The sequence below is a fragment of the Panthera uncia genome, chromosome B1 (assembly GCF_023721935.1).
Source record: "Panthera uncia isolate 11264 chromosome B1, Puncia_PCG_1.0, whole genome shotgun sequence".
In the NCBI taxonomy this organism is placed as follows: domain Eukaryota; kingdom Metazoa; phylum Chordata; class Mammalia; order Carnivora; family Felidae; genus Panthera; species Panthera uncia.
This window is the reverse complement of record NC_064811.1, coordinates 34,477,868-34,493,663: the sequence shown is the minus strand read 5'-3', so window position 1 is coordinate 34,493,663 and position 15,796 is coordinate 34,477,868. Positions and strand designations below refer to the sequence as shown.

General features: G+C 44.0%; 1 protein-coding gene and 1 long non-coding RNA gene across 4 annotated transcripts in view; one reads left to right on the top strand and one right to left on the bottom strand.

Moving 5' to 3' along the window:
- Window positions 1-13,005, top strand: part of BEND4 (BEN domain containing 4) — a 33,969-nt gene extending 20,964 nt beyond the window's left edge. The window contains exons 3-5 of one of the 3 annotated variants that reach the window (XM_049631955.1): window positions 729-820; window positions 7,485-7,725; window positions 11,189-13,005. In XM_049631955.1, coding sequence (XP_049487912.1) covers window positions 729-820; window positions 7,485-7,725; window positions 11,189-11,406 — 551 coding nt within the window. In that variant the 3' untranslated portion in view covers window positions 11,407-13,005. Of the gene's footprint in view, window positions 1-728; window positions 821-7,484; window positions 8,474-11,188 lie in introns of those variants that run through there. The other 2 variants (XM_049631954.1, XM_049631953.1) reach the window with 2 other exon arrangements.
- LOC125923597 (uncharacterized) lies at window positions 741-11,193 on the bottom strand. Its single transcript, XR_007458097.1, has 4 exons — window positions 11,021-11,193; window positions 8,545-8,681; window positions 2,026-2,150; window positions 741-828 (listed from the first exon to the last, which is right to left on the bottom strand). It is a non-coding gene; the product is annotated as an uncharacterized LOC125923597 (long non-coding RNA).
- Window positions 13,006-15,796: the final 2,791 nt, after the last annotated feature.

Sequence of the window (15,796 nt, the reverse complement as noted above, 5' to 3'; positions counted from 1 at the left end):
AAGGCAATTAGTACTACTTCTGAAATGGCTCTTATATCAGTCTTAAGATGTAGGAATTATTTCTGCAGTGGTACAAAAAATGTACCGTGTTGGGTTACTATCTGTTTAGTTTTATGGTAATTATTCAATGAATCTATGAGCTTCAACCTCAAAAGATTAGTGCAACAGTTAATGAAATACACAATAACCAACTCTGTATTGGACCAGATGAATAAAAACCCTGGCCAGCTGTATCCATATTGGGAAGCAGGTCTACACTGCATGGCATTCCTGCTTGCTTGCAGAGCTAGGAATGAATCTGTGAGTAAAATTGGGCATTATATTATTAATTAAAAACTGGCAAAACATTAGTTTGCAGTACCTTGATTTTAAAAAACATCACTGAGTGCTGATGTTACAACTTGAGTCAAAGAAGTCAAGATACATATCTTCTGTGAGTGGTTCATTGATCATATTATTGACCCAAATCCATCTTAGAGTAAGTATGACTTGAAAGTTTTCAGTGAATTGTGCTGAGCCTAAAAATTCTCCCCAAATCATAGCATCTGTTCTGTATTTACAAACTGAAATAACTACGGATGTCAAATGAAAGAAGATTCTATTTCCTTTAGAAAATAAGTCTTTTTTTATTTAAATGTTTACATCAAAAATCTCTTCAAACTTTAAAGCTTTTGATTTCCTTGTCCCGGGGTAGCTAATGTGTAATCGTTGCCATCTCTCCCACCCAGTGCCCTGCCAGACCGTTCTGGATTATTTGAAGACTGTGCTGCAGCATCACAACCAGCTCCTGATCCCCCAGCCAGCCGACCAGCCCGCCGAGGTAGGTTCCTAGGGAAAAAGGTAGACATCATTCTGTCTGAAGTTTCCTTCAGGCCAAGCTTCTCAATAGCTTCCACGGATGCGCCAGAACAGATGGCCGGCAAGACACATTTTTGACTCTCTGAGGTCTGTGGTGCTTATTACCTATGAGTCCATGTACTTTGGAGGAAGATCATACGTGTACTTGACTCACCAAGATTCAACGCTGTACTCTTGAGAGGGGGCGGTAAAGAAATGCCAGTTTAAATGGCATAGGCAAGTCTTTTGGCATTCTTGCGGCACAGGGGCTGAAATGGGAAACACCAGCCTGCCCTTCTCTGGCAGAGCCAGTATTCCAAAAAACCCCTTGCTCTAAGGCACCTCCCACACTTCTTGATTTTTAGATGGGTGTTCACCAGACCCTGGGCTCTGAAACATGAGCATTTCTTCCTCTGGACCTTGGTAGGAGCAACCACCGCCCCTTCCAAAGTGTAGGAGAAAGGGTCTGTTCTGCTGGTAATGGTATGTCAGTTTAAACATGGTACATTTTTACAAGATTTTCAAGGCTCGGTTTTGAAATATGTTGTTTTAATCATACAGACTTTAGAACCTAAATCCAGTGGAAGTAACAACAGCACCGTATGGTGCTGAGGTTAGAAATGTCCTAGATTGATAGCAGTATGTCAGCTCTTTTTACGTAGTTTGCTTCTTTTGGCAAGGTGAATTGTTCACTGGTGACAGCAGGCTGTGGACATTCTCATCTCGTCTTCACACATCCTTCCATACTGTCTGTGTCTAGTTGAAATCATCTTGAAATTCCTTTCTCAAGGGGCGCCTGGGTGGCTCAGTCAGTTAAGTGTCTGACTTTGGCTCAGGTTATGATCTCATGGTTCGTGAGTTTGAGCCCCACATCGGGCTCTGTGCTGACAGCTCAGAGCCTGGATTCTGCTTCAAATTCTCTGTCTCCCCCTCCCCCACTCTCTCTCTCTCTCTCTCTCTCTCTCTCTCTCTCTCTCTCTCTCTCCCTCTCTCTCTCTCTCTCTCAAAAATAAATATTAAAAAATTAAAAAATTCTATCCTTGTGCTATCCACTTCATAGATCCAGCCTCACACCTGCCATTCCCACCCTGACCCCGTGCCTCGCTGCTGAAGATAGACAAGAAAACACCACTCCCCACTTTTCTGCACATAAAATAGACCAGAGAATGAAAAGACACGGAAACTCACCTGTGGCATGAGACATGTTTGGCAGTCACTCCCTTTCCCTGAAGTTTGGAGGAGCTACTTCAGAGTGTCTGCCCCTTTCCTCCAGTGCCCCGTCCCTGGGGCCATCACCCTCCCTCTCTTGAATTCTGCAAAAAAGTAAGCGATACCAAGTTGAAGTCAATCCGGTGAATTCTGCTGCACTGATTCCTACCTTCTGGCACACCTGGTGCCCCCAGGAAGCCATGCCCCTGCCCCTTGTTGGGGCTACCCATCCACGCCTGTTCTTTCATCCATGCTCCCCTCCCCCTTCTGGGGCTTTGTGCCATCAGTTATTCCTTGTCTTGTGCACCGATTTACCGGGTCACTCCTCTGAGTATCAAACACCATGAAACTAGGCCTTCCCTTGATGCTCCCACACTCCCTCCATTACCATCTTTTCTTTCTCTTTCCATCACGCACTGCAGTCTCTGTCCACCCTTCCACTGTGCACCACCATGCATCAGGCTCCTTGAAGGTTGGGCCATGTCTCCAGTGCCTGTCATTGAAGGCACTTGCAGAATGGCCACCTCATTTCTTTAGAGATTAAACACTTGAAAGACTGGTCTGTATTTGTTACTCCATTCTTGGTTTCCAACTTGCTCTTTTGCCCCCAAGAATCTGGCTGCACCTTGACTACTTACCAGAGTCCTCTGCAAGTGGCCCTGGGGACATTCCCAGTGCCAGTGCAGGGGCCCTTTTTCCAGCTTCCATTATCCCCAGGACCTCACCTTTCTGCTCCATGCTCTTTCTCTTGGACTCATTGTCAGGACTGTCTTCTCCTTCCTTGTCCTTTTCCATCCACCATTTCCCCAGAGTGTCACCTTTCATCTCCCTCTCTCACCATCCACTGCCCTTCTCCAGTCAGTTATGTTCTCTCTCTGAACACCAGCTACATGCAGGTTAACAAGTCCCAAATCTAGATCTGGGCCACCAGTCCCCAACTCCCAGCCACTGTGTCCAACTGCTGACCACCAGTGGAATGCTCTTGCACCCTCAAACTCATGGCATAGCCTCTGAATGCCCATCCCTACCCCTGTTTTCTCTGCAGTAAAGGCAGCAACAACCCCAGGCAGAAATTTCTCAGGCATTACTGATTCCTTCCTCATTCCTGACATCTGCTTGTTCCACAGCTACATTGAGTAGTGTCTCTTTTCTCTACCTCTCTCCCCACACTTTTTACCTGGACTATGCAACATATTCTTCTCCTTTCTCCACACTAGGAAGTTAGTTTTCTAAACCAGTATTTATTCCAGAATAAATGTCACATGCTTGAAATCCTTTGTTTACTCCCTAGAATAGGGTCCACATTTCCCAACTTAACATTTCTGTTATACAGAAAAACACTTCTAAAAAGCCCACTTCCTCCAAGAAGTTCTCCCTGATTACCATACCCTCTCTGTGCTCCCAGAGCACATTGTTCCTAAGAGTAATTCAGAAGTTACTTAAATGTTAAGTAATATGTCTTCCATTTGTTTGAGTCTGTGAATGCATTAAATGAATGCTTTTTATTTTGGTTTTTTCAAAGTGATTTATAGATGAGAGTTTAATAACCTGTTGGTGGCTAATTGAAGAGACTATGCAATCAGAATTTATGAAAACATAAAAAAGGGACATATCTACATTTCCTCTGGATAGGAATATTCAAACTTTTTTATTACCCATCATCGCCATTATTATGCTGTTTTTACTGTCATTTCAGGCATGTGGGCATTTTCTCAGTATTATTGATCACATTTTATTTCTATTAACTATGGTAAAGCAGTATGGTAAATCTCAGGGTTCCTGGGTGGCTCAGTTGGTTAAGCATCTGACTTCGGCTCAGGTCATGATCTCACGGTCCCTGGGTCCGAGCCCCGCCTCGGGCTCTGTGCTAACAGCCCAGAGCCTGGAACCTGCTTCAGATTCTGTGTCTCCCTCTTTCTCTGCCCCTCCTCTGCTCACATTCTCTCTCTCAAAAATAAATAAACATTAAAAAAAAATAAAACAGTATGGTAAATCTCATCCTTAAAACAGGGAGCATCTGAGTTGTTTGGGGCTGTAAATTACTTTCTTCCTGCTTTTCCTTTTTTTTTTTTTTTTTTTTTTTTTAAGAAAATTACCTCCAAATGGTATTTCTACACTTATGGAGAGCTTCATTTTTTGGAGAGCTGTTGAGCTCTTCTGTACGAGTGGATTCTTTTTAAAGATTTGAGAAAGTTCATTCCTTGGTTTCTGAGCTCCCTCATCTCCAGCACCTCTCATCTTGAAACAGACTCAACCCTGGCCTTAGGGGTGGGCTCTGAATTCAAGGACCAGGTTCCTAGTTCCACCTTTTGTCTTGTGAGACCTTGGAAAAGGATTTAACATCCTTGGCAAAACAGTTACAGGAACCCTGTCTTGCCCAATGAGCTCAGACACCCAAGGGAAAGCTGTTTTTATTTATTTATTTATTTATTTAATTTATTTATTTAAAAAAATTTTTTTAACGTTTATTTATTTTTGAGACAGAGAGAAGACAGAACATGAATGGGGGAGGGTCAGAGAGAGAGGGAGACACAGAATCCAAAGCCGGCTCCAGGCTCTGAGCCGTCAGCACAGAGTCCAACGTGGGGCTCGAACCCATGAACTGCGAGATCATGACCTGAGCCGAAGTCAGACGCCCAACCGACTGAGCCACCCAGGTGCCCCGGGAAAGCTGTTTTTAAAATTTGCACAGTATTAGAGGCTCCTGAGTGGCTCAGTTGGCTAAGTGTCCGACTTTGGTTCAGGTCATGATCTCGTGGTTCATGAGTTCGAGCCCCACATCAGACTCTGTGCTGACAGCTCAGAGCCTGGAGCCTGCTTCAGATTCTGTGTCTCCCTCTCTCTCTGCCCCTTCCCTGCTCTCACTCTGTTACTCTCTCTTTCTCTCAAAAGTAAACAAACATTAAAAATATTTTTTAATTAAAAAACTTGCACAACATTAAATAAGTAACAGGTTTAACAACCCACTGCTCAGTCTCCTTTTCTGAGGCTGACAGGTGTACTTACAAGGACCATCACTGAAAGGATGATCTTAAATTAAGGATTGGCAGAAGCCCTCTGACCCTAGTACCAGCTTTTAATGGCCCCTTGTCTTTGTTGCTCTCCTTAAAGATCTTTCACTCTGCCCATTTCTATTCATCAGAAGCTCTTCAAATGTCCCAGTGCCGCAGCAGTAAAAAGAGAGAGAAAGAAAACAAGAAAGAACTCTTCATTGTAGCCACCATTCTTGAGCGTGTGCTTCATAGCAGCCACACTAGCATCTACTGCATCAGTCATTGTACAGATACTCACTGCACCTACTGTGTGTCGGGCACTGTTCTCAGCCCTGAGAATAAGGCACTGAGTAAAGCACAGACTAAAAACCCCAGCCCTCGTGGGCTTATCTTCAGGTGGGGAGATGGGTGGTTTCCCCACCACAAACCTGCAAGCGGGGATCATTATCCTTAGTTTGACAGACAGAGCTGAAGCTTCCATGTCGGTCACCTGTCTGAGGCTTGCCCCAGAGCCCGGCTCTGCCAGGGTACTGGCAGCACCACGTGTGAGCAGCGAAGGGGCCAAGGCCACAGAGTGCATGGGGCTAGCCTCAGTCTGTGCATCGCTGATTGTGTAAATGGTGGCAGTTATCAGTAATGTTCTTCCACAGAAATACTTTTTGACACAATCTGTGGTCTGAGGCAACCAGCCCTGGATTCCACATTCCTCGGGCCCCACCCTGTTGTCCTGAGAGCTCCACTAATCACAACCCTGGCAAACCCTTTCCTCCCTGTGCATGGGAAGCAGGAGAATTCTCTTCCCTTGCGATCTATCTCCTCCTCCATGCCGTGACCCTCTCTCTGTTCCTTGTCTTTGTGAAGGACACTGCCATTTCACCTGGGAATCACCTTGACTCTTCAGTCCCCCACACCCTGGCTCACTGGAATGGTTGCCTGCCCTCTTGGATTCTGTATGTTTCCTCCTTGCTTCTCTGTGCTACCGCAGACTCCCATCATCCCTCCATCTCTCACCCCGGGCTGTGAGAGAGCAGCCTGGGCTGAGGGGACCCTTTTTGAACCTCTGGACTCTTGCCCATCTGTGATCATTTACAGCACCAGAGCCAAGTCTTGGTTCGTGCTCCCCTATACTCAAGTCTTAAACCCACGATAATTTAGTTCTTCCCATTTTATAAACAGGGAAACTTTGGTGCAACCAGTTGAAGTCACGTGCTCAAGAAACACAAATAACACCTGGAACCAAGATTCAGTTCAGACTGCAGCTGGTCTAAATTCAGAGTATAAACCGTGTGCCTCAGCTGCCTCCCTTATAACAAGGAACCTGAGCCACACTCCTTCTCGTTCAAGGAAGTGTGACCAGTGTGGTGATGACTTTCCCCGGGTGTGATTCCATGCAGCTTTAGGGGACAGTCTTGTCTGCGCCTGTCCTCCTGGGTCCTGTGCCATTTGCCCTTCTCAGTGCTTAACTAACAGCAGTTTTTGAAATAAAACCCTATCAGACCCAAACAGTGCCAAATTTATAACCTGTAGTAAATTTGCAGAGTTGTAAAACTGAATGAGTTTTTCTTTATTTTGTACACCTTAATTACTAGGGAAGGAGTACATTAAAACTAAGATCATGGGTTAATTAATTTGTCCTGGACTGTAGAATTTTATGGACAACCAGAACTAAAGTAATGGTTGTGTAGGTGGAATTGACTAAACATGGCTTATAAATGTTACAGAAATTCCTGTAATTAGTCCCACTGCAGCTATTGAGCCTGGGAATTTTATAGCAGACATAAATTAAGAAGATGAAAAGGAAGAAAAATTTTGAGTTGACATAGTGGCATTTGCAGAAGCTATAATTTGAGGAAACCTGGTTTGCGTTACTGATTTTTTTTTTCTTTAGTTTTCACAATTCTCCCTTTTTTAAATTCACTTTTTAATGTCATTTCCACTGTTATGCAGTGGCTATCAGGTGTTAGGCGAATTAAGCACAAGTAATAAATACCTTATGAAAATAGACCATCAGCATCATTTCTAAAAATACTTAACCGCCAACCAAAGGATGAAGAGACCTGTTTGATCACACTCTTCAAAGTCATTTTTGCATATTTTAATAGATTGAAAAGGAAAGTTACGGGTTATATTTAAATACTGTTCCCTGTCATTGGATCTTGACACATTTTAACCTACCTGTTAAAATGCAAGTTATAAATAGCTCCTCTTTCAAAGGTGTTCATTATACCTCATTGGCTCTTGTTATAGAAAATGCAAATGTAATTTGAAAAGTGCCCGTTCTCAGTGTGAGCAATTACCTGTGCTCTTCAGTACCTGGTTCATTGTCAGCAGAGCCACTTGGTTAAAAAGCATGTTTGCCTTTGAAATGGAGATCGCCTTGGCTGGCTGGCTGGCTGGCTGGCTGGCTAAGTTAAGGTAATGAGAAAATACTTCTCGCTTTTCCAGGGAAGCAAGCAGCTGTTGAACAACTATCCTGTCTACATAACGAGCAAACAGTGGGACGAGGCGGTAAATTCTTCAAAGAAAGATGGGAGACGGCTCCTTCGATACCTCATCAGATTTGTTTTCACAACCGATGAGCTTAAGTACTCATGCGGCCTTGGGAAAAGGAAAAGGTCAGTGCAGTCAGGAGAGACAGGTCCTGAAAGACGCCCTCTGGATCCAGTTAAAGTAACATGCCTCCGAGGTACTGCATCCTTCCGCTCAGTGTCACCATCTGTGATCTCATTTCACTGCATTGGCTGTGGCTCCCCCGTGCAAGTGTTCAGCCTTTACTGTATTTTGGTTTTTTCCGCTGAGACCTTTCTAGGCTTCATGTGGCCCATCTACTTGGTATCGAGAAGTTCTTTAAAACACCTTCGTTTGCTTTAGCCTTGGCGTTCTCACTTAGTGGCACATAAGCATTGCATAGCACCTCATGTTTCACGCTTTAAATCTAGAGTTTCTTTGCTGCCACAGAAGGCCACCTCCAGCAAAACTGGAGCATTGGGAAATGCACGGAGGAAGGGAGGACGTGGAATTTGCCAAAAATTAGTAAAATGATATATCCCATTTCCATTTGCAGCTTGTGCCTCCCACCACCCGCCAGCTACCTCCTCAAGAGTACTTGCACCAGCTCCTTATTAAATTTATTTAGAATTAATTTTCCTTAAAATCGGGGTGCCTAAAGTATTCCTGGCCCCATCAAACTTTATTTTGTTAGCATTTTTGAAGTTTCTATATTAAAAATACTACTTAGATGCTACCGTTTCCTCAGTATTAACAATTGATTACTTTGCAGCTGATCTACACTGTGGTAGGCCAGGCAGAGGGTGAGAAGGAGGAATCAAGAGCTACACAGTTGATTCAGCAGGTGCAAATAAACACAGATTTAGACAAGTAGAAACATTATAGCGCCACCAGGAACACTGTTCACACATGACAAATTCACATCAAAAGGCTCAAACATTAGCCTTTATAATTCACTAGTAATTTTATTGGTTGGAAAAGCTTATTAATAACTTACTTGAGACAGGGATCAAAGTATTTCCTGGCGAAGAAATCACAGTGAAGAAACATCATTACTGATGAGGCCTTGTTTTCAGAAAGGACACTCCAGCATTCCCTCCTGGGATGCCCACAGTATTCTGCAACATCAGGTGCCTAAGACATGTGTAGATTTTGTTAGCAGCTGTAATTCCTCAGTGCCTCCCCCCAGCCCCCAGGCTTCCGATTTAGCACGTCTGGAGTAGGAGTGAGAGAGGCATGCATTGCTGGTGATTCTGGTTCAGGTGGCCCATCCTTGAGAAAACCACCAGGAGAGAAAACCACCAGGAATGAAAACCCCAGTGTTCCCTAGGCATGGGTGAGCCAGAGCACCGCCTGTTGGCCAGTCTGAAAATTCCACCTACTCAGTGGGTGATGGAAATTTCCAGGGTGTTAGCAGACTAAGCCAGAGTTTCCTTTATTTCTCAACATCATTAGAGCTGACAGCGTTACTCACCAAGAGTGACAGAGGCATTTGTGAGATTGGGGCGCTCCTGGGAACACTGTACTCCAAGAAGTTGCCCTGGGGCTTATAAGGGGAGTCAGGACAAGAGGCCTCACAATTGTATCCCTTTCCAGAAATTCTTACTAAATGGTTTACATTTTAACCAGCAAGTCAGTGAAACTGGGGGATTAACATGCATCCCAAAGCACAGTGCTGCTGCCCTGAGCATGTTGCCTGACCCACCGTGACACTGACAAAGTCCAGGTTGGCTGACCAGAATCTACATTCTCCAGCTCGTGCCTCACCTTGGGACACAGCCACAGGCTTCCACCCGCCCATGGGTGGAGAATACACAGGCAGAACGTGGTGACTGTTTGTGTCAGGGGCAGCCAATTAGAGCGTTTATATGCTTGTCCCAAAGGCTGAAATCCTAAGGCCTTCCTGTGACCCAGATGGCATCCCTTTCATAAAGGTTTAGACCTGGTGATTCCCAAGGTGGACATCCCTGTTGTGAGCAAGATTAGAACAGCCAAGGAAACCTCAAACCATTGGACACTTTGAAAACAGGGTGCTTTCTGAAATGGAACCAAACTCCAGGTTGACCCTTCCTGAAGGTGGTCTGACCTTAGAGGGAAGAGGGCCTGTGAAGATGCTTCCTATCTGTGTAACAGAGTGAACTCTGCATTTAGTTTTTAATAGTCTTTACCACAATATTAGAGAAAGTCCTGTGTTAGCAACAGACACTAAGGAGAAGGTGGAGGTTGAGAGGTGTCATAGAGCGGGCACATTCTCAGAGTTGCAAGGTCACAGTGTCCTCATTCCTTAGCTTTTAAATTCTCCTGCTGATAGGAGTGAAGAGTCTGGACAGAGACGACGGGAAACTACAACAGTTATTGAATACTTACTAAATACCGTAGGGGTGTGAGGGGGACAGAAGAGGATCAGGGAGTTAGCCTTCAGTGTTTCCCAGGCTTGCACCCAAGGATAAGCCATCTGATTCTGGCAGTTTTGGAGGATGAGTTGCTGAATAAGCATTGTTATTTCCCTTGAGGAAGGTAACCAAGGCTGGGACTCTGGTGAGATGAGCGAGGTTCTCACCCCAGGAACAAAATTGAAGGGAATGCCAGTGAACTCAGTGATGCCCCTGCTTCTCGGCTGAGCTAGACTCTATCTACTAAGATGAGCATAGTTCAGTTCTTGAGATTTTTGAGGTCCAAGTACTTGAAAAGCATCAGCATCTCCTAAAGGCAGATAGGGCCAGAATTGCATGCAGTAATTTTAGACAAATCCAGTCCTACAACCAGACCTGTTGTCTTGTAGAGGGAGCATTTGTTGGAGAGGAAACTGTGTAAATAATAGTCACATTGGACTTAGAATCAGCTATGCAAAAATAACACAGTTTGACTTAGAACTTTTTTCAAAATGCTCACTTCAGTTTATAAGGGCTCACATTAAAATAGCCAGGTAGGAGTTATGCCTGTGGCCTGACCCCCTGAGAAAACAGGAAGAATAGGTCATTTGGAAGCCGAGTTTATTTTATGGGAGCCTTGGCTACTTTCTATATACATACCCTTCTAGGCATGCTGATTGCCTTCTGGTGAAATTAAGTATTTAGAAGAAATCTGATGTGAGAAATAATTTGTCAGTACATGTATGGACATTCTAATGAGAGAAATAAGCATAACCTATGATACATGTTGAGAATGTGAAAATCTGTTCTGAGCTACAATTTGGGCAGTTTCTCAGTCACTGAGATTTTGTTAATCCTGTTGCACTTAATCTGCAGATTAGTGGCAGCTTAAAGAATACCATGCCAATAATATTTGCTGTGTTTCCGGAAATAGTTAACATTCTAAAAATGTGAGCAGATGCCACCATAGGTTTGAAATGTACTTCATAACTCTTACCAAGTGTGGTGTATCTTGTACATCTTACAGATCACATTTACCTTTCATTTCGATAGGAGATGTTCCTTAGGATTTTTACTTTTGCACATGAGTAGAAAACTTACATGTAGTGAGTTGAGTCTAAGGAGTGACATCATCATAGCATTACATTGGATTTCCCATAAAGATTTCTTGTAGAGCTTCTGTAAATGTTTAAGCAGCCTGTCTTTCATTTTCTGCAAAAACCAGTTGTTTCTCTCTCTCTCTCTTTATTGTTGTGTTTATTCCCACAGAATTCATTAGGATGCACTGTACCTCCAACCCCGACTGGTGGATGCCCTCTGAGGAACAAATAAACAAAGTGTTCAGCGACGCTGTGGGTCATGCCCGGCAGGGGCGGGCAGTAGGGACTTTCCTGCACAACGGTGGCTCGTTTTATGAAGGGATCGATCACCAGGCTTCCCAGGATGAGGTCTTCAATAAAAATTCCCAGGATGGGTCTGGGGATTAGTGGACAAAATCTTTACACTGTAGTAGCTGGTCCTCCGAAGAGTTCCAGTTGTCAATGTCTTGTTATCATCACCTGAGAGTCCAAAGCATGTCCTCCTGTCAGACTTTCCACATCCCTAACCTTAACTCTCTTGACCTACTGCCACACTTCCCAAATAGAAATCCATTTTAGGGTTATTTGGGAAGTCTCTGGAGCCTGCAACAGACTTTCGGGATATTATAGAAAGAAACAAACGAGATTTGGAATGATTACTAGCTAGACAGTGGAGGTAAAAAGAACAGGTGAGCTCCTGGTCAGCTGTCTGAAATCTTCAAGTAAGTGCTGCTTCCTGAGCAGAGCTGGTCCTCACAGAAGATTGAGTTAGAGTCCCTGCCCATGAGAGGAGGTAGAGACATGGAGTTATTTTAAGGGACAATGAACAAACATTCTCTTACTTTAATTCAAATTAGTTGTCTATAGTTTACAAAGACTTGAATTCATACTTCTCAGCGAAGACCTAGGTTAGGTGACATTGTATGCTGTTTCTACCTTGATAAAGCCTATATTAAAAACAAGCCAGAGAAAAGGCACTGCCAGACAGTGATTAACTGGAAATCAGCTGGGTTCTTTTTCACTTATTTTAACCCCCTAAAATTCTACCATGTTGATTGGAAAGGCACTACATGATCTCTGGGGTTTACAAACAGCAAGCTTTCTTTTTATGTCAGTCAAGAAACCTCCAGGATCCAAAACCCCTTCAAATGCTTAATTTTGTAGGTTCATAGACCCACAGTTTCCACGGCCTTAACTCAGGTTCTGTTGACACATTGCCAGAGTGATGGGCTGAGCGATGAGAATTTCAATCAATTAGTTGTTTGGTGCACTGAAGAGCAAACAAGTGGTGTGACTGATGGGACTCACTGAATTGACCAGATGTTCTGGAATTGTGTACACACAGCTTCGAGGCCGTTCTGACAGCTATGCAATAGGCTTGTCTGTAATTTCTCTGAAAGGTGAGGGTCTCTCTGTGCTGAGTTGATCTTTACAATTTGCACCAAACTTTTGTTACTTGTTGTCACCGATGAAAATGTTTCATCCCAATGTTTTGTGCCTCCTTCCCGCTCAGTGTTCCCTTGAGCGACAAGCTCTGGCTAAGTTAACACTAAAGCACTCCCACTTGTGTTCCCCTGTTTAATTTGTTGAGCTCCTTCTGGGAAATTAGTACTGTCTTTGAGAGCATTCCTTACCTATAAATACTGTGGAGGTGCTAGAATCTTTCTGAGGGCTTCCTATTTGGATGGCAGGAGAGGCTTCCTCCATCACACAGATCCGATGGTTACATTCTTTGTAGAGTATAGGGCTACATGGGCAGAAGTTACTGCAGGTTATTAACACTCTACAAACATGACTAAGGGCTTTGAAAATGGGTTGGAAATTCACTGAAAGTTTATGAGCATCCATTTATAAAGAGGAGGTTTTTGTGACCATTTTCTGTGAGACAGTAAGTTACCCTTTATGCTCAGTACTTAGCACCAGCTGTATGCACGGCCCTGGAAACGGTCCTTCTTTAGCTTTTGTTATGATTATTAGTTATATCCATTAAAAACTTTAGTGTTCATAGAGATGGTTCTTTGTCAGATCTGTTCAGTGGTGTGGGGAGAACTAGTATTTCAATCCCGTTTTGGGCAAGTTAGCTAACATTTGTAAGTAAAAGAAATGATAAGGGCAAATGTGATGTTGGTTGGGAACCAGGTAACAACTGTTCTTTGGCCATCCACGGAAGAAAGAGACTTTTTGAAAAGTTTTTAGAGGTCTGAGAAGTCCATGCCTTACAAGATTCTTTGGTGAGAGGAAATCTTGGCCAGAAGAAAATTATTATCTGTATTTCCATCTTACCTTTGCTTTTTTGCATTAGGTTTCAGTTACCCTTAGTGCCGCGGTCAATGTCCTTTTTTTCCTTTAGCAATAATATTTGACTACTGCTTTAAAAAAAACTTCCAACTGGGGCGCCTGGGTGGCGCAGTCGGTTAAGCGTCTGACTTCAGCCAGGTCACGATCTCGCGGTCCGTGAGTTCGAGCCCCGCGTCGGGCTCTGGGCTGATGGCTTGGAGCCTGTTTCCGATTCTGTGTCTCCCTCTCTCTCTGCCCCTCCCCCGTTCATGCTCTGTCTCTCTCTGTCCCAAAAATAAATAAAAAACGTTGAAAAAAAAAATTTAAAAAAAACTTCCAACTCGTATGTTTTCTTGCAAGCTTCAGAATTCGGCATGTCTTCACATCTGCCCAGCATGGTGGAGCTCTGTGTCATGCTGGTCTTGAGTGTGGGTGATGAGGAGAGCCTCTCTGCCCTCACTCTCTGTAGCCTTACGTGTTGACGTGTTTAAAGATCTAGGACTCGCACCACTGCTGTGAGAGAGCGTGACAGGAACTTTCTGTTTGGCTGTAATTATCATCGCCCGAGAAGGCTACTGGGTAGCTCTGCTCCCAAGCTACATGGTTGCTCACAGCCTTTGCTCCACAGGCACACCTGGTCTCCCTCCCTTCCCACCATCCCAGGTGGATTATTTGTCTATCAGCTGTTTTCCAGTACTTCACGGATTCCAAAGTATTGGAACTACAGGTTGGCCATCTCTTACGCGCATGGGGAAACCAAGTCCCAGAAAGATGACTGGCTTACTCAGATCACACAGCCAGTTGTAATGCTTCTCCCGGGCCTGGTACCTAAGAGTATGTGCCCCGGGTCAGGTGTCCCACTACATCCTTCACGCGCTAGCTGTGTTCCTTTAGCCAGATGCTGATGGTCACTTGGGCTGTGGCACGGCATCTGCTTGGATATTCTGCCATGTCCTCTCCTTCAAGTCTGGTCCATGCCACCATTTGAGCTTTAAGGCTGCTATGTTAACCTGCTTCATGGCGGTTGCCTGCATGGTCACCCGATTTGTAAATCAGGGCTTGCGAGCGATGTTCACTTATTTTTGTAAGACCAGTGTGGCCTCTGTGGAGCCAGATTTTAAAAGCTCACCACCAAGAACTCACTGCTCTGTCTTTCTATTGATCTCTTTGAAGTCCTTAAGATGTTGCTTGTTTTCTTGAGTTGATTTTCTACGTGTCAACTGGGCCGATTGCTTTCATGGATAGAAACTTAGTCTCACGTCAGCTTTTGGAACCCTCCTTGAGTCATTCTGTTGTCGGTGTAAAATGGACTGAGTGAAAACAGCTCAGGATGTAGCTACGCTCCACTTCCTTGATGACAGAAGGAGCTCACAGGGCCGGCCTGACAGGAAAGACTAAACTCGGCGTTTTTATCAGTACTAGCTGTAGCCCCTAATCCCAGCTATCTGAGGAGTCCTCAACAGTGACAGTGTCTTAATGTGTCTTGTGTTTTCCCAAATTAAAGCCCTGTGACGAAGAGTATATGCCTACTTTTCAAACTGACCTGGAGCCCCAGATGCAGTTCTGCTGGGCTCAGGATAACCTCAGTGATCCCTATCAGAGGATGTAGGCCCGGAACACATGGAGGGGAACACTGTCGTGTGAGCACTTTTACTAGAGGCACGTTTCTCACAGTGTCTTCAAGATGCGCTGTTCACAATCTCATGGTTTAACCCCCATGCTAAATGCTTTGAAGGAAATCTGTAAAGATTAAAGTTTGTACTTTTTACTTGAAAATATTACATCCAGCCCTTGACCCTGGGCATCTCTCTGTTACACCCCCAGTTTCCACCTCAGGGTTTAGGTGACTGTCACCATTTGTGTAAGGTTTCACCAGGAATGTAGGAGGGTAATGACAATGTCCGCAAAAAATTGCTGCCCTTTCCTTTGGTAACTGTTTCACAGCTGTAGAGCAAGTAAGTGAATTTATATTGTGGATCTTTCTTGGCTCTTCATCAGTTATAAATACATTGACTAAAAGATTTATCAGGATTATAGGGGTATAAAGTGTCACGATGTATTATTTGGTCTGACTGCCCCACGTGTCAGATGTGGATAGAATGGTTTTTAAAGTCCAGTAGCTATTCCTGTAATATCCAGAGTCTAGACGATAATCCAAACTTGAGAATCCACAGGTTCAGGATTTCTCCATTTTCCTGCCACCTTTAATGTCTTGTCCTCCCTTCTGTTGCTCTCAGAAAATGGAGGGAGCGTCCTGCGAGATGAAACAGGCACTATTTTCAGAAAAGCAAACATACATTTGCTCTCATTTGGATTCTGTCAAACCCGTGCTCTAGAATCTAAACCCAATACCCATTCACTACCTCCTTCGTTTTTTTCTTAGATTTCAGTCACTTGTTAAAATCCCATTCTTGGGTAACTTTATTTTTAGGAAATACTTAAACGTAACTTTTCTCATTCAGTGCTATGTCGTTTGACAGTGCAGATCTGTAATTTTTGACAACTCTTACATACCAATTTC